Source organism: Triplophysa dalaica, chromosome 13 (genome assembly GCF_015846415.1).
Source record: "Triplophysa dalaica isolate WHDGS20190420 chromosome 13, ASM1584641v1, whole genome shotgun sequence".
NCBI lineage: Eukaryota > Metazoa > Chordata > Actinopteri > Cypriniformes > Nemacheilidae > Triplophysa > Triplophysa dalaica.
Genome location: NC_079554.1, coordinates 18,625,866 through 18,642,754, shown reverse-complemented (window position 1 = coordinate 18,642,754; position 16,889 = coordinate 18,625,866). Strand labels below are relative to the sequence as shown.

General features: G+C 35.6%; 1 protein-coding gene across 1 annotated transcript; it reads right to left on the bottom strand.

The window, feature by feature from the left end:
• Positions 1–3,638: 3,638 nt before the first annotated feature.
• LOC130434082 (triadin-like) lies at positions 3,639–16,572 on the bottom strand. Its single transcript, XM_056763978.1, has 6 exons — positions 16,232–16,572; positions 10,644–10,853; positions 9,416–9,454; positions 6,263–6,316; positions 4,190–4,312; positions 3,639–3,771 (listed from the first exon to the last, which is right to left on the bottom strand). Exons 1-6 carry the CDS (start codon positions 16,236–16,238, stop codon positions 3,746–3,748), a joined length of 459 nt encoding a protein of 152 aa, XP_056619956.1. The 5' UTR covers positions 16,239–16,572; the 3' UTR covers positions 3,639–3,745.
• Between the last annotated feature and the right edge of the window lie 317 nt (positions 16,573–16,889).

Genomic DNA, 16,889 nt, shown 5'->3' with positions numbered 1-16,889 from the left:
TACATTGGACAGTGTTAGAAAAGAACCTACAAAATAGATCCTATGAAACATTAATGAGGGTCGAATAAATGATAAATGTGGATCAGAGAGAGAGAAACGCCCGTCTCTTATCCACAGCACTTTGCATCTGAGATATTCTTTGATAAAAGCAAGGCAACATCATCACACACACACACACACTATACACACACAGTGTGTACATGCAGTCTCTCTCTCATGCTCACACATTTAATTTGTCTGCAAATAACAGAAGTCTTTAGTGTGTGGCCACCTGTGTTCCTGGTGAAGCATTTACACATGCACAATTACAGTAAATTGATGAATTAATCATCTTGTTTGTCTGATGAGCGATTTGATCTGACAAGCCTGTTTTTCTCCACAGTGATCTCTATAAGTAAATCCAGTTGGTTCTCCGATGAATAGAACACATTAATGGGTTTCTGCAGGAAGTTAAGGATTTTTTATGAATATTTTCAACAATAATTTCTATGAATTTGTGGTTTATCATGTGTCTTTGTAATGTTGAAGCCTCTCTATATGTGCAGTATCATCGTACCCAATGACTGAGTATAAAGTATCTTTTAGCCTCTTTGTTTACACATAAAACCCAAACACTGACAAGGCGAAAGTGATAGTTCACCCCAAAAAAATTCATTCATTTATTGCTCCTTATGTCATTCAAAACCTTGCAGAACACAAAAATATTTTTAAGGGAAAATAAATAATGAAATAATTTAAATTGTTGCGTGAACCATCCCTTTATGATGAACACGTTTTATAAAAAAACCTGAATGCGCCATTAAATAATATTGGACATAAGTTGGTGAATTAATAAGATTAAAGTGTGTGGGTATGTGCATGTGTGTGTGCACACTTCCGGTCAAAAGTTTAGGATGTTTAGTTTTAATGAACTAAATTGTGAAGACTTGAATGTAATGTATTTGTTTTATAACAGGCTATAAGAGGCAATGACCACTTGTAAATAGCTGAGATGATATTCATATAAGATGCTATTGGTAAATGTTATATAAATTGATGCGCTGTGGCAGTCAATTCAATGAATTTACTTTAAGCACCTCAAGGTGACTTATGAGGAAGTTTAGCCAAGCGTGTTATTGGTTCAACAATCTTGGCAATGTCACTGTTATGAGCATTTCATTCCGTCCCTGACTCTCTAGAAATGTTTCACTTCAGAAATGTTGTGTGTGTGCGTGCATGTGTTGTGATCCTATACAGGAGGCTGACTTTTTTTTCAAATTTACATAACAAAGTAAGTGAAAATTCGATGTGATTTTCATCTATTAATGCACATTTTGATACATATTATTTAGATATTACATAATAAGATATTGTGCCCCTCAAAAAACACTTTTGTGTTTATACTACAACAAACAAATACAAATATCCTAAATCACATGTAGAATTTCTTTACAAAGTCTTAAACATTAATGGGGCCTCTTTCAAATTTGAGTAGAGATCTGTGGTCATTGATAATTAACCTGAAATTAAATTCATTACATTAATTGCTTTTTTAATCTGTCTTTATCTTTAGAGGTTTGAGTAAGGATTAAAAAAAGATATCTTATATTGCACACAAAGTGACATCTTTAACAATGACGGCTTTGTTTGCTCACCTGACAGTTCTTTATAAAATTATACACTTGTCTTCTTTACATATATAATCTGTGTTGTATCTTCACTTAAGTGATTATTTATTAAAGTCATTTACTTGATGCTTTTATCCAAAGTGACTTACAGTATTTTAGACAAGGGTGGAATCGAGTTCCTCTGTCACTACCTTTTAAAAGGGTCTAAACTTTCTCTTTATAGCCTCATAGGCCTGTATGGATATTTGGGGGTTTCAATTTGTAACATTGCAACTTTTTATAGTATATTTTTAAGTATATTATAGTTTTTTTATATGAAATAAAAAGTTTGAATGTTACAAATTTAACTTTTTATCTATTATCAGACTGCCCCAAATACCGGTCCTAAAAATGTAGACCCTTTTAAAAGGTAGTAATCAATGAGCTCCGCAGCACCCTTGTCCACAATATACTGTATTATACATTATACTGTATTATTTTTCTGTATTATATATAACTCTGGAACGCTTTACCACCGCACGTTAGAGCTGCTCCCACCCTACCGTTGTTTAAAACCAACTTGTTCTCCGTGGATTTTAATTCTTGTGTAAATTGAGTTGTCCTGTGTAAAATGGTTTTATTGCTTCCATTTTAGTTTTTATTTATCAGTGTTTTCTGTATGCAGTCTTAAGAATGCATATGTATATTGGTTCTATGCTATAATTGTTGTTGTGCTATGTTTAAATGTGCTTTATAAATAAACCTGACTTGACTTGACTTGAACTATAAATATAATTTAGTTCGCACGTTAATGATTTATAAATAATTTCTGATTTTCTGATTTCTCCACATATTCATATTTTTTTAATATGATATATTATATCTATATAAAGATGATATGGTTATAGATTCTTGTGTTTTCATATTTGTTCATATATGTTTGTTTCATCTAGTTTTTTTGAGTTGATGATCAAAAATTAGTTAATTAAAAAAGTTTAACTAGTAAAATAAATTCTGACAAACACAGATACAGTATATTTAAATACATATATATCTTTTGTTTGGAGCAGATAAAATAATTTGTTTCATAACCTTAATACAATGCTAATATCATACTAATAACTACAATCCAATTAAGCTGTTATGCAATTAATACATTTTTTAATAGTTGTTTTTATAATTATTACAGTTGTTCCCTTAATGGGGCTTATTGTATTAATTTTTCATTGTAAATCTGTTAATGGTAAACTTGTGGGGCACATTCTTGTAGCACATGAAAGCAGTTAGATTTGAAGCGATCTGTGACTTAATTCCTGAAGTTTCAAGGGCAAGAAAGTCCAGCTAAAAATAAACTAATTTAATATATATAAACATTTCTCATGACCTCACTAAGTGAATTTGTGGTTAAAGGGAGGGCCATACGAGCCGTCCTCAATGAGACCACAATGAGCCTTTAGCCTACAAAATTAAAGAGGGTAGAGATGCCTTAGGTTTTTCTAACCTGAAGCAGCCCTCTGTTTATTCAGATTCACTCCTCTTCATTTTCAATTCTTTAGATGTATTGAATAACACTTAGATGGTTGTTGGAATTGTAAACATTTTTTTTTTTTACTTTTAATGGTAAGATTTGTCACATGTCCTTAAATGGTAGAAATAATTTGCTCTATTCACCAGAAAAGCTGGATTCATAATAATCTTTATTCAACAGACGTATGCTCACCTCTTTGTAACCTTTATAACTCATAATCTTGATATATAAATGGAGAGTATAGAAAAATTCTAGCTTTCTTGTGCTTTAGTAGTGATTTACTCTTTTTGTTATTTTCTTTTGAAAATGTACACTTTCATTGTAAATCTCACTGGATAAAAGCATCTACTAAATGATCATAAAAGTGTAGCGATTTTAGCTGCATGTTAAAATAAGGATGAGTAAATTATAAAAGTATAAACGTAAGTGTTGCTGTGTATGAAATGTGAATCCGTTAAGAACACTTGATAGTATATATAACAGTGGTAAAACCAACAATATGAGAGAGATGACAGAGATTCATGTTGTACATTGTTTGTTTCTTTTTTATTGTAATTTTGTAGAATCACACACACGTGGCACACTGTGTAATGGTTGACAGTTCCAGGCAGAAATCCCTTGTTCTCCATTCTCAAAACTCCTCTGTATGAAGTAATGCTGTAAAATAATGACCCATTCTTTAATATTTCTGATTTGAAACACAAATGATGTCAAGTGTACACTGCCTGTCAAAAGTTTACACACTTTATCTATTGAAATTGGGTTCATAAGATACTATAAATTGTGGCATATGTGAATCCCTTAACAAAACTTTATGTTTAGGTAAATACCAAAGACTATACTTTTGAAATATTCAATATTATTAAGGATATTTTTCAATCCTTCATTTAACCAGTTCATTTCAGGGTGTGGTAGTGGTCAAATCCAGCTCAAAGTTCTCATAAGACCTATAAGCACACGTGGCTTGTCAGATCAAACCGCTGTAGGTTAGTTTGTGGTTTTAAATGGTGATGTTACAGTAAGTTCTGTGCTAATAATGCTGTTGTGGTATGAAGGTCATGAGAAATTGATATACCTTCATGCTCCTCAGGTTCTGGTGCTACTAAATTAGTCACAAAAGTCAAGATTGAGGTTATCCAATCAGTAGAGTCCTCCATGGCGTCGCTCACCGGCTTCATGTGATCATGGCTGATACCCCCTAAGAGCATGTTTTTCACAGGGCATCTTAATACACATTTCATATGGTCAACACAAATTCACATTATTTATAGACCCAAGTCTACCATCAATGCTCCACCAAACAGCGTCAAAATCTCTGTTTCAATTTAACAGCTTTGAAAACACACTACATGGGCAAAAGTATGCGGACACCTGCATTCTTTTTTCTTATGTGTTAAAAGTTTATTTCAAAGCCATAGAGTCGAATAGAGAGTTTGTCTTTCCTTTGCTGTTGTAACACTTTCCACAAAACTATACATTTTATATCATTCGTTTTGTTTTGAAGTGCTAAACACCTTCAGAATATTCATAAAGTTAAATCGAATCATGTGAGGACTTTATTATGAGCTTGTTTTTATTTCCCATTGGCAAGTTGTTTTTGCTTTTAAGTCTAAGAAATTTGTGTTGGCTTCACTTAAAAGCAGGAATAAATGATTTCCTAAAGGAATGATGATCATAAAATCGAAAAACATTGCTCAATTTTTTTTCTGCGAGAATATTTTTGCTTTAAGGATGTTTAGATATTCATACTGAAAAACAAAATAATGTTTTCGAAAATTATTCTTTGCAGACAACTTGCGTTTTAGGAGGTCTGCTCCCATTCAAACACAAGCGCATGTGGTCTGTTTCACAGCCACCGTTCCCATCCATCCCAAACGCCTTCAATCTGGCTTTTATCTGGGCTTTGTGAACATGTTCTACATGAGTTAATCATTTCTTTATGGATATCTCTTTTCGTGCACAGTGGTATTATCATTAAAACAGCAAAGTCAATGTTGCATGCACCTGCTAGTAGTGTTTGCAGCTGAAAGCCGCAACACTTTTATTCAGAATATGGGTATCCACCTACATTTGACCATGTAGTTTGTCATATAATCCAGATTATAAATGTTTTGTAACCATGAATGACATCTTCAAAAATGCGAGAAACTGATTCTTCAAATAACATCGGGATTTCACAAACATCCTGACAAGCAGACAAGCAACAACAGACAACTGGCCAAGCATACGAAGCTACAGTTTTATGTCATGTCAGTACATTTTCATCTTTCCACTGTTCATTAAATATAATATTTATTATGTTTTACGTCTACCTGCGGTTGGCATCAGATGAACAGCATGACCCACATCAAAGCCATTTCACCAGAAGTCATTATGCAAAGGTGACGTGACATCCTGCACAGACTCCAAACTGCCAAGACCTCCATTACAGCCTCTAAGTACCCTAATGTTCACTACTCCTCTAGAATAAATTATCAACAGTTTTGCTATTAAATATTCTAGTGGCCAGCTACTCGAATCGGTATGTTTCAAAAGCAAGTGTTAATGGAGGCTTATGAACATATATTAGAAAATGTATTCGATGGATGGATTGATGGATGGATAGCAAATATAGCAACATTTCACACCTCTAAGGATCTACAAAACATCCCCTTTGACATTGAAAAGACGATTGAAGATGCCGTTCATGATTACAAATAATTGATCTAAATATATGAATAAGTTAAATAGTGTTGCTGTATAAATGTATTAATGTTTTGGTAACACTTTCTTGAAGCGTGTATGTATAATGCATCATTAAAGTAGTTTTAAAGCATTGTGATGCTCCTTTTAATGCATTGTAATGTCTTATAAATAATTGTTATTACAGTTGATACATTATAACACTTATCAATTCATTGTTACACTACACATTTTAAATCGGTTATAATTCTCTACAACTACATATACAGTAATGCATTACAGCACACATTATGAAGAATTATAATGCATTTTACCGTTTAACAACTCTTTATAAGTCATTATACATACATGCTTCAAGGAAAGTGTAACCCTTACAAGACCCCTATTCTGTAAACTTGGCTACCAAAACCACTACATAATGACAAATCTCAAAAGACAACCGTTATGATAACATAAAATGGCTTGCCTCTAAGGCCGCCTGCATCCTTTAATGTTTTCCTGACACGATGTGGCTGTGGCCCTGTTAGGATGAGAGACACAGAGGCAGAGGTGTAGGGTAGCAGTACAAATACTCCGTCAGATTGAATGTTCCAAAGTGAGCATGCTCAGAGCAGGGGATTAGCAGACTCATTTAGCCACCATTAAAAATAAATCACACGTATTACACAATGTCACAGTGAAGGTGTGAAGAGAAACATATTCATACATTTTAGAGTGAAAACAAGAAATACATTTGGTAGAGTGTGAGAGAAACAGCAGATAAAACATTGTACTTAGAGAAATACAACAGGCATAAGAGACAGGATTCATATTCATTGTGAATGTAATAGGCCACTGTTTTGTTTGAAAGCATTAACTGGTTCGGTGGAATATGAAGAACTCCTTTTTTCACGTCTGCTCCCTGTTGCATCCAGATTCAAACCACAGAATGTCATTTTGACTTCTCCTTTACATAGAGATGCTAATGAAGTACTGATGAATTCAGTGACATTTGTTTGATTACCTTTTTCACCTACTCTATGGAAATTCAGCAATGCCCTTCAGGCTCTCGAGCTCAGAATTGACCAAATTCTACATTTTGGTGCATTTTTTTGTGTGATATGGCCTCCAATAGAATTGCAAATTTATTGCAAGACCTAATTATTATTTAAATCACATTTGCCAAAGTCTGCAACACTGGGAAACACTTAACTATACAATAATATTTGTTAACAGTTAAACATATAGTTAACAGGAACTAACAATAATCTTCCACAATAATTATTAAACTTAGTACATGTTCATTTCTACATTTCTTATGAATATTTAAAAATCAGACTTTGTATCTGTTAAGATTAGTTATGGACAATAAGCTTACATGAATAAAAAAGTATATTTCTGTGAACCAACAGAAAAAAATATGTTGCTCATTGTTAGTTCCTGTTAGGTAATGTAATGATGCAATGAATGAGAGCTTGTAAGGTTTTACCACGTTCTTAACTGAAAATTTTTACATATTCTAAGCAATGCCGTTTAAATAAATGTATATACGCCCTTTAAGTTTTGCTGTGTAGACCACTTTGCAGGATGTAAATACTGGTCAAGAGGCACTTCCGGTTTTATTTCATTACATAAATAATGAAACCTTAAAGATATTCATTTAACATTTTGATTTTGTTATGAATAGTCTGTTGGTTGTATTTTGTACATTTGTGTAAATCGTGTTAAAAACTGAAACAGGAAGTTCTTCAGGAAAGCATTGGACCGTTGTTCACATTTTCCGAAATGGTCTATATCAACAATTAGCTTATTTATTGTTATTGTTGCCATCTCCACGTGTTGCAGCAGTTGGTTAGACATTGTCCCTCAAGGACCAGTGTTGAAAAGCCCTGGCAAATGTGTGTTCACACATACAGTGTTGATTTTTATCACATGTTGCATCATTTTTTATTTTCTGTCATTTTAACTTCTGCATATATTTTGGTTTCCTCATGTTATCTATAGACCACCTGAAGGCAAATGGCAAAGACTCTGTAAATGCAAGGCTGTGTTAAGACGGGCCAAAGCACCAGCTTCCTCCCCATGAATCAGCATCACGTAGCCTACGAGGCCATTTCTCCCGGTGCCAATCAATGCTTAGCTGCGCATCGAGAGGGAAATTAAAGTACACATTCCTTCTCCTGAAAAGAATGCGAGAAATCTGTAACATAGAATACGGCATTAATATTCTACAGGTAAAATATCATTGTTTTGCTCAATGCATTTATAAAATTGAAAAGAATCAAATCATTCTGCATGGCAAAGAGGAACTGCCGTACAATACCACACAGTTAATGAATGAAGACACGCTACAGTGCTTTCAAAGCAAAGTTATCGATGTTAGCATTAAATTAATTGATTGAAGGGAATAATTGGAGGCTGATTGAAAGCAATATCGCAAAGTAGACGGTAACACGCGGATGTTGAAATTCACAGGGTGGAAGGGAGCAGTTGGCACAGTGCTTCTTGCGGTCATGCCGGCACAAATGAAGTGATTGTTTCAAGCAGATTTCATTCTCTCAAAACAAAACGGAGAAATTGATGTATGTTTGCTTTGAGAAATTTAGAATCTTAAATATGTAGTTGTTCATTTGTCTTGCAAAACGGGTTATTTCAGTTCTGATGGTGAAATCTGTGCCACAAGCATTTGGATGATGCTTGTATTTGTGTAGCTCTTTGCTGTAGATGTATCCAAGCCCATACTGCAGATTAAAAGCAGATACATTCACAGTGTCTAATAATGCTTTTGTTTTGCATTTTTCTTATGTAGAACAAATGCATTATCAACTTCAGAGCTTTTTGTGTTAACGATAATGTGAATTTGAGCGTGGACTCAGCATTTCAGTAGCTATGGTGTCAGCATTTCTTATTATTTTTTACAATGTTTTAATTTTTGTTTTAAGTTTACAATTTAAGCATTCAAACGTGTTTATTTCCGGGCCCACAGTAGATATAAAATTTCAGTTTTTATGATTTTTGGACCCCAATGTGTCTCAGTTTAAACAAATTCATTGATTAGCTCAAATGAAGAAAAAATTGGTTTTACGTTTCAGCAGCACTTGCAACTGCAAAAAGTTAATTTGCAAACCAATTATGTTAAATTTCCATATATGAACAGCAATTTATAAAAGACAAAAACTCTCATTCAGGTGACACAGCATCTTTGTCACAATGACTTCTGACCTGATTTAAAGACATACATTGATTTATCCTTGTCTTTTTCAAAGCACTCCAGAGAAAACTGGACTTTTTATGGAAGTGTTTGAAATAAGTGTTAAACCCGATCAGCAATTTCTTTTTATAACCATAACGCAATATGCAATCTGCTTTCAAAGTGAATTTATTCTGTAATTCACTTTGTCGCCATGATGAAGTCAAAGGTGTAGCGTCACACTGAATGAAATGCATGACAGTCTAGACGAAGGGACGTCGCATTCATGACAGACAGACGAGATGGATCAGTACATTTACATGGGCAAACGGCAGATTCGGATGAGTGACAGGTGCTCCCGGTTGACATGCAACAAAACACACAAACACACACGCACACACGCACGCACACTCGGGCATTAGCACTGAACTGCAGGCAGAGAGTCTTTACCAGGTGGTAAACAGGGGTCGTCACAGTATAATGTATGGGCTTTTTATTGGATGGCAACAGGATGACAGATGATGATGGACAGGGTGAAAAAAGGAGGGGAAATTTATTAGAAATAAGTAAATGTGACCCCTCATTCGGGGAGGTGTGATTGTGTTGCAAACTACATGAAATGAAAATCAGTGATCCTTTTTGAAATACCTTCAAAAATGGGTTAAGCTGTGTGCTTTCTAGAGCTTTGGATGGAATGAAGTGTGAATGAGATGTGATGTGAGCATTTAAAGGGACATACCACCCAAAAATGAAAATTGTGCCATCATTCACTTTCGTTTTAAATCTTTTTTTTTTTTACTGTTGAACTAAATATGTATGACTTTCTTTCTCCTGTGAAACAAAAAAGATGTTACGCAGAATGATCGTGACTGACGACCTCAGTCACCATTCACTTCCATTGTATTTACTTCAGAAACAATGCCTAATGATTCAAGGAATAAGAAAGCCATTCACGTTTGAAACAACATGAGGGTGAATAAAAAGCAGACAGAATATTTCTTTTTGGGTGGTCTTACCCTTTAATGACAGTGATAAAATCTAAATCAAGACAATTTTCGTAACAGCTTAAAATTGTCATTATGAAACTACTGAATCACAATGAAACACAATACATATAATTCCATATCCAGCAATTCAGCACATCTTTACAAAAGCATCAAACATGATCAAATCAGTCCAAAATATATTATCTGGTGGCGACACAAAGTAATACAGTGTCCAGAAAGACAGTCAGGCATTGCTGGACCACTTTAGCTTTCCTTCCTTTTGATTACTATTGACTCCAAGTGAATGCCACGCTGGCTGATAGCAGCCGGCCAACAGGACACCCTATCTCTCCTCGTCAGTGTCAATGCTATCAGGGTCCGGTCAATAAGCACCTCCGCACCCCCCACCCTCCTTAAAAACCCACAGGCATTCGCCCTCTGGCGCTGCTGATAAACCGGCGGCAAGAAAACGAGCTCTGAGCTTTATCACATCCCGGAGACTAAATTCTTTTCCAAGTGTCCAATTGTGCCCCATCCAAGCCCAAGCCGAGAGGTTAGGTGGATGTTTCGTAATAAACCCCTTACACATGCATAATAATCTGCTGCGTCCAGCAATCTTTTTAACCTGACAAAACAACTTGAAGGATGACGCAAGCAAATGCGGTAGAGAAAGATGAGAGATCTGAACCTACCTTCAAGGCCGTTGGCATCCAACAGGTCAAACATGATGACGGCCACGGCCGACCAGGTCAGGACGAGAGCCAGCACCAGGATCCAGGACATGGGAGAGCTGAACGTACTGTAGAGGTCATCGGTCATGGTGCGCTTGGACGTGCGTCCGGACTGAGAGCTCACATCGTTCTTGCTCTCAACTATGGTTGTCGTGGTGGTGGAGGACCGGACTGTAAAACAGGTTAGAAATGTTACATACATGCATGTATACAATTTAAGTTAACATAGCCATAACATGAGGACAGTTGCACACGCTCACACATTTATGTGGTCTCATGGTTTGTGCTGTGACATATATAGCAGATGGATGGTAGCATTTTGTGTTTCTAAATGCATTGCCTCATCAGTAGGGAGGGCACACATCTGTGCACAATGGCCATGTTTCATCATCAAAACATCTCCAAGGCGACAGAAGAAAAGCTTTCTGTCATCTATTGGCTTTTAAAGGCCTCTTTTGTAAATGAATATAAATTCCTGCAGTAACTCGGCTGCTCTGATTCCTAACATACGCCGCATGCTACCTAGAACCCCCCGTATCGATTTGTGCCAGCATCGATGGATTGTCATTGTAATTGATTGATTCTTCAGTAAGCCATTGTGATTGTGTTTACAGTCTCAGAAATTCATTCGAGCATGATTCAGTGTGAATCCGAGCCGATGGTTTTTGTTGGTCTGTTGCTGTGTGTGTGTGTGTGTGTGTGAGAGCGAGGGGGGGTTTGATCCAGACACACTGAAAGTGTCAACTAAGACCACCTGTTATAACTCTTCAAACCGGACTATGTTGTCAAATGTGGGATCAGGGGTTCTATCCGAATGCTGACTCAAGACGCTCTAGATGTGGCTTCATCTGACCTAAATAGAATTAAAATACCTCTCGGATGAGGGAATTTGGCTGTATGATAACTTCGTCTCGGCGAATTGACTGCAAGCTTTAGTTTGTGATCGTACAGATGACTGAGATGGAGGATAATGTACGCAAAAGCCTCGGTAAATATCGTTCCGCCGTGTAAATACACACTTCAACCCTCACGTATCGTAAACAAAACACCGACACGGGTTGGCACAGAAAGCGGCCTTTCTCGTTGCTCATTTTAATACACGGCTGTCCTCGGATTCTCGTGTAGATATCCATGGCAACTAATCCCGGGTTAGTAAGTGAGAGCTGTTGAGAGACTTGAGTCAGCAGGAAACACAGCGGCGAGCTTTAAACACTGCTATCCCTCAAGTGTCACTTTAAATATGATTTATTCAGGCCTCTCGGAGAGACGTTTCACGTTTTAATCAGAATATCAAATTTGATTTTAAGTCTTTGCAACATTAAGCCATTTCACGCAAGACTGGGACTCGTTTCTGCAGCTCCTTGACGTCAGTGAATGGCCTGTTTGAAACTTTATCTCAAGGCACAGATCACTTTCAAGAAGTATGGGAATTTTATAAAGGCGTTTGTGTACACTGTAAAAATTAAAACATGCTATTTACTTAAAAAAATTTAGGTAACATTATTACACTTATTTTTTTTTAGTAGTTTTTTCTTTTTTTTCTTTTTGTGGAATTTACCTTAATAAATAAAGTAAAATTCTCTTGACTATTCAATCAACGGCAAATGATGACTTTGTATCATTTAAGCAATGTACTTTATTTATTTAAGTTGTCTCACAAATTTTTTTACTAAAATTCCCTTAACTTTTCAATAAACGGCACATGATGACTTTCTATAATTTAAGCAATGTGCTTCATTTATTTAAGTTGTGTCACAAAAAAATGTAGTAAAATTCGCTTAACTTTTCAATAAACGGCACATGATGACTTTCTATAATTTAAGCAATGTGCTTCATTTATTTAAGTTGTGTCACAAAAAAATGTAGTAAAATTCCCTTAACTTTTCAATAAACGGCACATGATGACTTTATATCATTTAAGCAATGTGCTTTATTTATTTAAGTTGTCTCACAAAAAAAATTAGTAAAATACCCTTAACTTTTCAATAAACGACACATGATGACTTTATTTCATTTAAGGAATCTGCTTTATTTATTTGAGTTGTCTCAGAAAAAAATGTACTTAAATTCCCCTAACTTTTCAATCAACGGCACATAATGACTTTCTATCATTTAAGCAATGTGCTTTATTTATTTGTCTCACAAGTAAAATTTCCTCATTTGTATTGATGAAAATGACTTGAAAATAAAATGTACTATCAAGTCATCAATTTATTCAGGCTAATTTATTCAGAACTGTTTGCAACAGGTTAGGAATCTCGTCATCTGGAACCTGATCATCACTTTCTCCAGCGCTTTCTGAATCCTCACAGTGTGGATCAACAGCAACTGAATGCTGCCTGGTCTTGCTCATCACATCAGCCTTGAAATCATTAGGAGAATGAGGATTGTGTTTTCTGCTTTTGTGCATCACAAAAAGTCCCATAAAAGTTTGTCTTAAAATCACACCCATAAAATACACATTCTACAGTTTCGTGACCTCTGAGTTGTTTACACAAATGTTGAAAATAGTCATTTTCAGAAGAATATTGTGTATTACAAATGTTACAGTTAAAGGAAAACACTGCCTCTGGTTCCAAAGTGTCCTCAATTAAATGATATAGTCAAATGTGTGTGAAGAGCACCGTCTGTTTTGAAAAAGCATGGACAGTTGTAATGTGGGCATGCAAGGTATAGTATGGCTATGTGTAAATGGTCAATGTTTTAGTCTGTAGTGCCCCAAAAGAGCTCCCTTTGAAGATGATGTCAACTGGCAAACTTTGCACTTCCACACCATGATTTCATGCTACATTGTCAAAGTCCTAAATGCAGGTTATTTAAACTGACAATATAAGAAGCCTGCATAAATGCTAACAGAGATGCTGCAACAAGGAGCCTCACAAAGATCTGTAAACAAAAAAAGTTACATATTAGAAATTGTACAACCTAGCTTGAAGAGGTGGACACACCTCTTAAATATAAAGATGTCACAATTTTAACGTTTTTGTACAATTATAAGCATATAAACCTAAATATGGCTTACCTCTTTATGTGATTATCCACCGCTCTGACAAAACGCCACTGCTCACATGCAATTTACATCTTCTTCATCTTGTCTTGTTTAATGTCCTCAGTACCGTTCAGTCCTTAGTACCGCCACCTACTGTATAGCTTACTTCCATGGGTGATGGATCCGCTGTTTATTAGCCCGGTGGGCTCTCGCTAAATCCTTGGTGTTTCGAGTATGATGTCATCACCCAAACGTGTTTTTCGTCAATTTAACAATCATAGGTAGTTTAGATGGTAAGAGTAAGGTTGGGGTTAGGGTAAAGTTTTCGTGAGAATTGAAACACCAAAGATTTAGTTAAGATTTAGTTTTCTGTGGCTCAGTGGTATGAGCATTGCGTTAGCAAGGCAAGGCTGTGGGTTCGATACCAGAGGTGATTTGTTATATATGCCTGTTCGATGCTCTTTTAGATCTGTGTAGGACAAGTTATAAATTAAAACCCATCGTGATTTGAAGGATACGAAGTCACTTAAGAGTTAACTCACCATAGAGTGACTGACTTGTCATGCGATCGCTTTTCTCTGACACATACACAATATAAACATATTACACGATGTCTATGTAATTGTATCTGTTTTTTTTTCAGAATATAATTATGACAGTGGGTTTCAGAAAATACAATGACAGCTTAATACGATCGTTTCCACCTCCTTCATTTGCAATATAAGCATAAAATCTAAGATGATACATTCTGGGTATTTGGAAACCATCGGGATCGAACACACAACCTTGCGCTCTCCACGCAATGCTCTTACCACTGAGCTACAGGAAAGCTTTAAACATAGGCCTACTTGTATTGTAATCCCTTTAAATGTGCCATTGTGGTTTTGGCCAAAATAACTCCTGGCAATAGTGTTTTTGAAACTCATGGCGACTGTTAAAAACACAATGTCGCTTTAATTGAGCGTTAGCAGCGCAGCAAAACTCTGCGCCAAAATGATCGCTGCACTGCTGTTCTGCTCCGCGAACACGCGCTGCCTACGCGTGCGGTATGAAACGGGAGAGAACGGTTCATGATGCGCCACTCTGCTTTCACACACTTGTTTGTTTCGCACTAGGGATCCGCGTGTGTCTTCTGACTAAATAAACAAACCTGGGTCACATTTCTTAATAAATATATAAATAAACATCCAACTGAACATCTTGAACTTCCATGGTGTATCCAGATTAAAAAACAAGACTTTGAATTAAGTGTGGGACAACACAGAAATACAATTATAAACCTTTTCAGGACTAAACACAATAACTGAAAAGAACAAACTATTGATATTGTATCAGTAGTTTTGATGTTAGGATGGTAGCCTACTTCAAAACACTTGACACTGGGCTCCTCAACCTGCTATGCCGTTCAATTTCAAAAGGTGTCCAAATAAATAAGTAATTGAACAAGTTCTCTTAAAATAAATATGTATCTTATTTCAGCTTTATTTTGTTCCTCAAAACAAGTTACAAAATTGAGGACATTTCCTTAAATTAAAAAGAGAAAATAATATCTTGGTTTTATTAGTGAAATCTCCTCAATATTATTTATAAAACACTAAACCACAGTTTCATTAATGAAATATACACACTATTTTTAATCATCACATTAATTTTTTTAATGGAATTTACAAGACCCATGATTAATTTTTTACAGTGTAGTTTAGTAACCACACACAAAGTAAATTATAGATATTATTATGGATAATAGATATTTAGATACTATATTTGTTTAGATATACTAATTTTGATGATATACTTCACTTCAATGACCATACAATACAAATATAAACAAATAGCAATAATTTGTTAATATATACAGTGGACATTTTTTTCATTATATCTTCATAATAATTTGAATAAGTAATTTCTTTTTTTAAGTTTTTTTAAGTTAAAGTAATTTACTTTATTACTACCCATGTGAAAAAAGTGCACCCTAACACAAATAGTGCTCTTATTTTCACACACTAATTATGTACTTAATATTGTGTACTGTGTATTGTGTACACCATGAAAAGAAGTACAAAAATATTTATTTTTAGTATATTAAAAGCCAAATGAATATGTGACAAAGGGGCACTTTAAGTTCATTATGGAAGTGTGCTTTAATAAAGTGAACCTAGTGCACTTTTTACCTGAGTTGCCAAAACTCAAAATACTAAGTTGAAATGACTTGTGAATAAATTTGATTGAACTTTAAAAAATCTTTACAGTGTTTTGAGAACATTTACTTCTTTTGTCTTGAATGAATCATGGTCTGCTGATAACTCTATGTTAAAACCCTTAAAAAGTTGTGCTAACGTTACAGGCCTGTTTTAAAGCAGTGGCAATACCCATAGAGCCAGATGATCTGGTGTATTTTTAGCAGCTTTCAAGCATGAAATTCCCCTTCAAAGCAGATGGTTGCTGTTTTAGGACCATCTCTGTGGTTATATTAGTACTTTTCCTTAGTACATATACGGTAACATTTATGTGACTTACGTAAATACAGTTAGAAATGTGACTTGAGAATGAAGTACAGTACCTTCCATCTCTCATGCGCTAATAAGCAGAAAACACAAGCTCAAGAGTCAATTCCCTGCTCCGGAATACTTTCCAGCCGAAAAGCACCACGCTGTTTCTCTGTATTTTTCCTGTTAGTTCCGACAAAACCCACGTTTGTTTCACGGCCCCCTACAAAGAAGCGAAAAATCTGCCACCTGTCGCTTAAAGTGGCCGAAAAGGAATGTCTACGCTTCCGAATGGGGCCTAGAGGGAAGGCTAGGCTAGTCCAAAGAGCAAATCAAATCCTAAGTTGTCCTTATGTTTGTTAGCAGCCCATGATGTGTGTGGGTCAGGAGACATCGAGCAGAGGGGAGGCTGGGTTTCAAGGTAACCTTATCTCTGACTGTGTGGTTTATTCTTAGCGTCCCCAGCAGCAATGGCATTTTGGTTTGCCTTTTTAGGCAAGGGGTGTTACCCTGAAGAGAGGCTGCGCTGCTGACGCGTTGACGTGCGTGGCAGGCAACACACATAAACACACTTCGGAAGTGTATTTCAGTCTTTTTGACACCATCCTCTGTTAATGTAATAAAAGATTGCATGTTGTTCTTTGAAAGCATGAATATCTGATTTAATGGAAATTTCTTTGCGAGATTCAAGTATAAATGGATAAAAATGGAGTCAAACTCGGGTTAGGCTGT